At 54.4% G+C, this 8,089-nt stretch overlaps 1 protein-coding gene across 3 annotated transcripts in view; it reads right to left on the bottom strand.

The window, feature by feature from the left end:
* Positions 1-47: 47 nt before the first annotated feature.
* Positions 48-8,089, bottom strand: part of Pxn (paxillin) — a 62,234-nt gene continuing 54,192 nt past the window's right edge. Inside the window, exons 8-15 of one of the 3 annotated variants that reach the window (XM_045132252.1) lie at positions 7,098-7,364; positions 6,597-6,908; positions 5,936-6,037; positions 5,479-5,649; positions 5,224-5,397; positions 3,928-4,009; positions 3,671-3,819; positions 48-2,231 (exon numbers count right to left, since the gene is read on the bottom strand). In XM_045132252.1, coding sequence (XP_044988187.1) covers positions 1,965-2,231; positions 3,671-3,819; positions 3,928-4,009; positions 5,224-5,397; positions 5,479-5,649; positions 5,936-6,037; positions 6,597-6,908; positions 7,098-7,364 — 1,524 coding nt within the window. In that variant the 3' untranslated portion in view covers positions 48-1,964. The remainder of the gene's footprint in view (positions 2,232-3,670; positions 3,820-3,927; positions 4,010-5,223; positions 5,398-5,478; positions 5,650-5,935; positions 6,038-6,596; positions 6,909-7,097; positions 7,365-8,089) is intronic. The other 2 variants (XM_045132250.1, XM_045132251.1) reach the window with 2 other exon arrangements.

Here is an 8,089-nt window from a genome sequence, read left to right as displayed (position 1 = left end):
CTCTGCTGAGACCATTAAGTCTACTTAAGAAATGGCACTACGACAGGTGAAAATAATGGCAAACTTTATTGGCATAAATCACAGGAATTGAAATGGAAAAAGCCAGGTTGGAAGTTTATAGAAAAAAAATGATCACATAATCATCGACCCAGAGGGTGGCCCCCTGAAGCCCCAATCCCTTCTTGAGGACAGGCTTGGGACAGGTCACTGTAAACAGAGCAGTTAAGGCCTGTGGGTGGGGGTGGAGGCATCAGACCTCTGGAATGCCCAGACTGACCTCCCCAAACCTGGGTTGCTCCAGCCCAGTTCAGAGCATCCACTTCTGGGACCCCAACACACTCAGCCTCTATTAGGAGGCTGGTAGGATGGTCTGAGCCCCCTGCCTGCGGACCTCTCTGAATACCTGCTTTCCCTTATTCAGAAAGCCCAGGCCTAGCTACTCCGGTTTCATCTTTGGGAAATAAGAGCTATGGGATTTCCCGTTGCTTGACAGGATCCTGTCACTTGGCTACAAAGCCTACCAGGCCCCACTTGCACTAGCTTAGGTCCTACTTCCCAGACCTTCCAAGCATGGATCCTGCCTGTCAGAGGGGAGGAGCAGCCTGTGCCCAGTCTCCAGGAAGTTTGAGGGAGCGATGTACCCAGTGGGTTCAAGACCAGAGACCCTTACGGTCTTCCTGGACAAAAGTGGATACCAACTTTCCTGAGAAGACAGAACAAAGATCTCCAGAGGAGCAATGAGGCAGCTAAGAATGTTCAGTGGGTTCTCTTTGCTGCCATGAGTTCCTGGGGCACAAGAGGCTCCAGATGGCTTCCTCAGGCAGAAGAAAGACCCCACAGCGTACTTCCCTCTCGTGTCTCTTGGGAACAGGACAGATGAGGTTCAGAATTCCAGGTCCAAAAGGGCCAAGCGCCCTTTGGCGAGTTTTAATTAACAGCTTGCTGGCCTGGGCAGTGGGGAAGGGGTTTCAAAATACAGCAGTTTATAAAACAGTCCTGGTGAGCTATGAAATTAAGGGGTGGGAAGGGGATCACAGAACTGCTCCCAGTTCACCTGCTTGTGCTAAGAAAAAAATAAAATACAAATTGCTTCCCCAACCCAAGCCCTTAGTACAAAGCAAAGTCCATACCAAAGCCAAGGTCACCTGCAGGACCAGTGGCAGTGGACAGAGGGGAGAATACAAAAGGGAACATCTTTAAAATCTCTTCAAAATCATCTTGTATAGAGAAGTAAAAGCAACTTGGGACAATACAAATTCAAACCTCAGTGTAGAAATCTATCAAAGTCGGTACAGTGTCGAGGCACACGTGACACTCCCCACCTCACGCCGTCCCCGGAAATGGAGAAGGTGGCTATAAAATATTATTGCTGGAGAGGCTTTTCTCAGTAGAACCGGAGCAGGTAGAAAAGAGGAGGTCGCCCAAACCCAGGGAGACTGGCAGGCAGGAGCCCAAGGAGCCTTCGGCGGCCCATGGGCATATTCACCCTTGGATGGATGGGTTTATGCTGGCATTGTCTGGAGGGGGACCGGTGTCCCCCAATACTCTCAGGGTAATTAATTAGGTCAGGGAGAAAGACGGATTTTTTTTTTTAAAAGCCCCCAGTTGACCCTGCCTGCTCTCCTGCCCCGACTCCACTGCTGACAAATGAGTGTGAGAGGTTCCAGTGTGGAGTGCTGACCTGGCATGGGGCCACACCTGGGGCCGGCTGGACTCGGCCTCCGCCTCTGCCTCTGAGGAGGATGGAGAGCAGGCAGCCACAGGATGAGGCGGCCCCGGGGCTCAGGTGGGTGTGAGGAGAAGCAGGCAGGACCCCCACAGCCCTCTTCTCAGCCTTTGCCTGCTGAGGACGAGGCTCCAGTTTCTGGGGGGTGAGGCCCACCACCCTGGGCGAGCGAGGGCTCTGGATCACAGTAGCAGCTGGGGAGGGCTGGGGAAGGGCGGGCCGGTCGGCGGGTGGGCGCCTAGCAGAAAAGCTTGAGAAAGCAGCTCTGACAGTAGGGCTTGTCGTTCTGCTCCTTGAAGGTGCCCTTGTTGAGCTGTTTGAGGCAGAAGGCACAGACGAAGTGCTCTGGGTGGAACTTCTTGGCCATGGCGGTGATGCAGCGACCGGTGATGGGCTTCTGGCAGCCGGAACACAGGGAGCCCCGGCGCTCGTGGTAGTGCACCTCGCAGTACGGCTGCCCCTCGTGCTCGAAGAAGCTGCCATTGATGAAAGGGGTGAAGCACTCCTGAGGGGCACGGGGGGGGGGGGGGAAGGAACACAAGTGAGGCGTGACCGGCGATGTCACCTGCCCAAGGTCATGCATCAACCAAGCTGCACAGCCTGGATTAAACAGGCCTGACTCAGGCTAGAGAGATGGTTTAATAGTTAAGGTGCTTGGCTGCAAAGCCAAAGGACCCAGATTTGATTCCCCAGGACCCATGCAAGCCACAGGCACAAGGTGGTGTATGCGTCTGGAGTTTGTTTGCAGCAGCTGGAGGCCCTGGTGTGCCCATTCTCCAGCGCCACCCCCCCAACACACACCTGCCTCTTTCTCTAATAAATAAATAATAAGCTAAGCATGGTGGCACACACCTTTGATGCCAGCACTTGGTAAGCAGAGATAGGAGGATCGCTAGGAGTTCGAGGCCACCCTGAGACTACATGGTGAATTCCATGTCATCCTGGGCTACAGTGAGAACCTACCTCAAAAAAATAAAAACAAAAAAATAAATGGTGTGGCTATAAATCGGTGCATAAATGGATTCCATCAGGAGATTAGTGTGCACATGAGGTGTGGAAGGCTCTGAGAAGCCTACAGCAAACAGTGTCAGAGCACCCATGTGGACTCCATATGGACCCCCAACTCCCGTATTGCCCATGTCTTTTTTTTATATTTTATTTATTTCCAGGAGGAGAGAGAATGGGTGCCTTCCAGGACTTCCAGCCACTGCAAACAAACTACAGACACATGCCCCACTTTGTGCATCAGACATAATGTGGGTATTGGGGAATCAAACCTAAGGTCATTAGGCTTTGCAGGCAAGCATCTTAACCACTAAGCCATCTCTCCAGTCCCCCATTTCTGTTCTCTCTCTCTCCTCTGATCCCCCCCCCCTTGAGGTAGGGTCTTACTCTAGCTCAGGCTGACCTGGAATTCACTATGTAGTCTCAGGGTGGCCTCAAACTCACCGTGATCCTCCTACCTCTGCCTCCCAACTGCTGGGATTAAAGGCTCCTTCTACCTCTGCCTCCTGAGTGCTGGGATTAAAGGCATGTGCCACCACGCCGGCTTCTGTTCTCATTTGATTCTTTTTTTTTTTTTTTTTTCTTGAGGTAGGGTCTCACTCTAGCCCAGGCTGACCTAGAATTCACTGTGTAGTCTCAGGGTTATCATAGCGATCCTCCTACCTCTCTGCCTCCCAAGTGCTGGGATTAAAGGCATGCACCACCATACCTAGCTCATTTGATTCTTACATGCCATTCTCTCGGTCACAGAGCCTCCACACACCGGCAGACACTGAGGACATGTGGATCTTGTTCTGGTTTACTTCAGCCCTGGCCCAGAACTTTTTGGACTTGAAACATATAACCCATGCTGCTCACCCCATTACATCCCAAGCAATAGAAGGTTCTTCTCCCTGGTGCCCGCCGCCAGCCCCTTCAGCTGTGGTGGAGGGTCCTTACCCGGCACACAAAGCACTCGGGGTGCCAGAGGGTGTTGAGGGCCGAGATGTAGTTCTCCAGGATGGCCCGGGCACAGCCACCACACTTGGGCGCGAACATGTCAAAATAATCCTTCCGGCAGTAGGCTTTGCCATCTTTCTCGTGGAAGCCTGAGGAGGGGGGCATTTGGGGGTGGCTCAGAGACTGCGCATCAGCAGAGTGCCCCACCCTCCCTGGCCTTCAGGGCGAGGTAGGTGTGCCTCCAGGCCAAGCTGTACCTTCTGGACCAAAGAAGGCCCCACACTGCGCGCAGAAGAAATGCTCCGGGTGCCACGTCCGGTCAAGGGCTGTCACCACTTTCTGTGAAAGCAGAGAGCAGGCGCGTGGGCAAGGCTGGCCCTCCCACCCCACCAGCAGCTCACAGCCAAGGAAAGAGCAAAATACTCCCAAAGGGATCTCCCCTATTGATGCTACAAACGCCAAGAAAAATTCAGATTTACTGAAGGGCAAGACATGCCAATCTCTCTCTCTCTCTCTCTCCTTTAACTCTCACATGGGATTAAGGTTATAGGTTCCTAGGTCCTATTGTGACACCCATTTTATGAATGAATAAACAGGCTGAGAGCGGCTGGGATTTCTATCACATGGTGGAAAAGTGACACTGCCACAGGCAGTCTGAGGGTGTGAGCAAAAGAAATCCAGGTTGGGCCAAGCATGGTGGCACATGCCTTTCATCCCAGCACTTGGGAGGCTGAGGTAGCAGGATCGCTGTGTGTTCAAGGCCAGCCTGGGACTACACAGTGAATTCCAGGTCAGCCTGAGCTACAGCGAGACCCTACCTCAAAAAGAGAGAGAGAGAGAGAGAGAGAGAGAGAGAGGGAGGAGGAGGAGGACCTGGGGAAATGGCTCAGTGGTTAAATGCCTGATGGCCCCAGTTCAAAAATTCCCAATACCCACATAAAGCCAAATGCACAAAGTGCCACATGCATCTGGAGCACATTTGCGGAGGCAAGAGGCCTGGTGCGCCCATTTTTCCTCTCTCTTTCTGCTCTCTCTTCCCTTGCAGATAAAATATTAAAAGAGAGAGAGAGAGAAAGAAATCCAGGGGGCTGGAGAGGTATCTTAGCAATTAAGATGCTTGCCTGCAAAGCTAAAAGACCCAGGTTCAAGTCCCCAGGGCCCACATAAACCAGATGCTCAAGATGGCACATGCATCTGGAGTTCATTTACAGTGGCTGGAGGCCATGGTGTACCCATTCTTTCTCTTGCTCTCTCTGCCGCTTTCTCTGTCTCCCTCTCCCTCAAATAAAAAGATAGATACTTTTCAGAATCCAGGATGGGAGATGGAAGGAAGCTAGAGCTACCTATGCACCAGGCCTGGCTGTGGTGCGGCTCAGCCCCGGTTGGACTCCCTTTCCTGGCTACACGAGCCTTGGGCTGAGACACAACCACCTTGGACCTATAGCCAGTGCGGGCAGCAGTGAGGGAGAAATGCGCAGATGGAGACCCAGGGCCCTGTGGGCGAGAACCCGCGGCTGCTCTGCTCCACCCTGCCTGCACCCTCGCCGGCTCACATCCAGGATGGGCCCGTTGCAGTAGTAGCAGCGCGGGGAGAAGAGGTTGTGATAGTCCTTTTCACAGTAGGGCTGTCCGTCCCGCTCGAAGAAGTTCCGGGACCCGATCTCTTCTTGGCAGTGGGTGCAGACAAAGTGCTCGGGATGCCATGTCTTCCCCATGGCAGTCACCACCTGAGGGAAGGCGGGAGGTGGGAGGGGGCTCAGGGTGAGGACAAACGCACAAGCCCCGCTGCCCACCACTCTCATCATTACCTGTCCAGCGATGGGCTTCTTGCAGGCCCCACAGACCCCCTTAGCGACGGTGGCGACCCCCAGCTTATTCAGGTCAGACTGCAGGCTCCCCAGCATGCTATCAAGCTGACTCCCAGGCTTTGAGGGTACCCCGGGGGGTGGGCTGCTCCCGGTCTTCCCCTGAGCCATGAACTGTGGGCACAGAGAGGACTGGTCAGGGCCTCTAGGCCTTGGGGTGGGGTGATTCACAGCATCATTCCGGGGGGGGGGGCGGCTTCTCTCCCTCCCGAACAAAGAGGCTGACAGAGGCAAAAGGCGCAAGTGGGGAGCTTGAAGGACCCTAAAAGTGGGAGTGACAACAACAGGCCATCCTGGTGTCAGAGGGCTTCCGACACCCAACTGCATGACCAAGCCCAGGGAAACATGCCACGCAGACATCAGGCATCACCAGGCATCGGTCCCCAGCCCGGGCACTGACCCCTCCCTCGTCCTGCCCTTCAGGGCTGCTCTGCCTGCTGCTTGGAGACCAGCCGGCCGCCCGCTGCCGCTCTCCGTCCGCTCTTTGTTCCAGGCCGTGCATCTTATGGGGGAGGAAAGGAGGAAGATGTTAAAAAAAGAAAAAATAATAAGAAAAATTAAGAGACCTTGCCATTGGATCATTTCACATGGGATTCAGGACAAGTAGATTTATCCCACAGGCAGTATCATAATAAGGAGAGGAGGGGTTAAAAAAAAAAACAAACAAACATCTGGGAGGGCCCATGGAGTGGAAGAAGAAGGTCCAAGCCTCCCAACAACATGGTCACAGGAAGGGGAAGTGAGCTGGCCTAGGCTGGAAGGGGGGGAGGCTGTGGTTTCTAGTGTGGGACCGACTTCCTCTGATGGCAGTGGGGCCCTCACTGGAAAGAAAGAAGTCAACTATTTCCCAAGGTGGGCAGAGACATCAGGCTCAACAGGGTCCAGTCCAAGTCTAAACAAAGACCGTGATTACGGTGCTGGGTTGTGGATGGAAGGCAGAGCCATCCGAACGGGTAGAGGTGGGGAGTACATGCATATGCACCCATTCTCGGAGTTGGGAATGCTCCCATATCAGGACAGGGGACAGGAAGGATGGGTGCTGGGGCCCCTGGGAGGCCTGCCTGCATCAGGGGGAAGAGCGGGTCCTCATCAGTCTGGCAGCCCACAGACCTCACAGTGTGGGGTCCAGGAGTGGGAAGGGCGGGGCCCTGCCCATCCTTGTCACAGGGCTCCTCCCCTGCACTCTGGACCCCAGGAGACCCATGGGTGCCAGCCGAGGGCCCCAGGCGAGAGGGAGTGGGCAGGCTGGGCAGGGGAGAAGAGGTGCCGGCCAGGGCGTCTGAGTGGCGCTGGAGCAAGGGGGCAGGAGGAGGAGAAGCCACACCAGAGAGGGTTCTTCTCAGGGGAATGGGAGAGTCGGGAGGGAAGACAACCTGGGAAGAAGAGGGCGAGAGACAAGGAAGACAGAGTAAATATCAGCTGTACAAGCACAGGGGAGGGAAGGGCTCATCCCGTACTTGACGCCAAGAGCAAGGACAGCCTCACAAGGCCTCAGAGCCAGCACTGGGGTCAAGGAAGCACGGAGACACCTGCCGCCCTGGTCCCCAATGTCTCCTGGCTACCTTCTCTATGAGCTGAGCCCCAGCCCGCCTCCCACGCGGCTGCACAGTGATGACAATGCCCTCTGTCAGCCAGTCCTCAGTGGGGGTCCCTGTGGCCTCATCTGCCTCCGGCTGGATGCCCAACCGGCCCTGCAGCTCCGCGATGAGCTGCTCCTGGGATGGGGTCCTGCTCAGGGTGGCGGGATCCAGCCTGCGGCGAGGAGAGGGCTCCCGGGACATGGGGTGTGCGTGGCCTGTCTCCCGGCTCCTCCTGATCACAGAGCGGATCTGGGGGTGGAGGGGAAGCCGTCACCGTCCCACTCTGGGCAGGGTACAATGCTGTTCACGCCACACTTGGTGTCCCAGGGGAAGAGAAAGCAGAACACGAGTGCCAGGGAAGAGCCAAGCCAAAGTGGGTGGAAGCAGGGAGCGGCGGTGGCTGGCTCAGGAACAGGCAGCAAGAGCCCGTGGCCCAGCATTCGCTTCCTGGCCAGCCTCTGACCTTGGACAAGACACTTAACTTCCAGGGGCCGCAGCCTCTCAGTCCTTAAAATGGGGTTAGAGTATTTTCCTGGCTTACCTCACAGGGCTATTACAACAATTGTTTGAGAAGAAGTAAGCAAATGTTCCTGTCTTTTTCTTCCTTTCCTCTTTCCTTTCTTCTCTTTGATTTGTAATAGAAAAATGCAGGCTTTCCTTTTCTGTAAATTTATTTTTTGGTGGTTTTTTTTTACTTTATTTTTATTTATTTGAGAACAACAGAGAGAGAGAGAGAGAAAGAGAGAGGGGGAAGATGGGTGCACCAGGGACTCTAGCCGTTGCAAACAAACTCTAGATGCATACACCACCTTGTGCATCTGGTTTGCGTGGGTCCTGGGGAAATAAACCTGGGTCCTTTGGCTTTGCAGGCAAGCATCTTAATTGCTAAGATCTCTCTCCAGCTCTATCACTCTCATTTTTTTTTTTTTGTTTGTTTTTTTCGAGGTAGGGTCTCACTCTGGTCCAGGCTGACC

The sequence above is a fragment of the Jaculus jaculus genome, chromosome 13 (genome assembly GCF_020740685.1).
Source record: "Jaculus jaculus isolate mJacJac1 chromosome 13, mJacJac1.mat.Y.cur, whole genome shotgun sequence".
In the NCBI taxonomy this organism is placed as follows: Eukaryota; Metazoa; Chordata; class Mammalia; order Rodentia; family Dipodidae; genus Jaculus; species Jaculus jaculus.
Note: the sequence above shows the minus strand (reverse complement) of the source record. Positions and strands in the feature narration are given on the sequence as shown.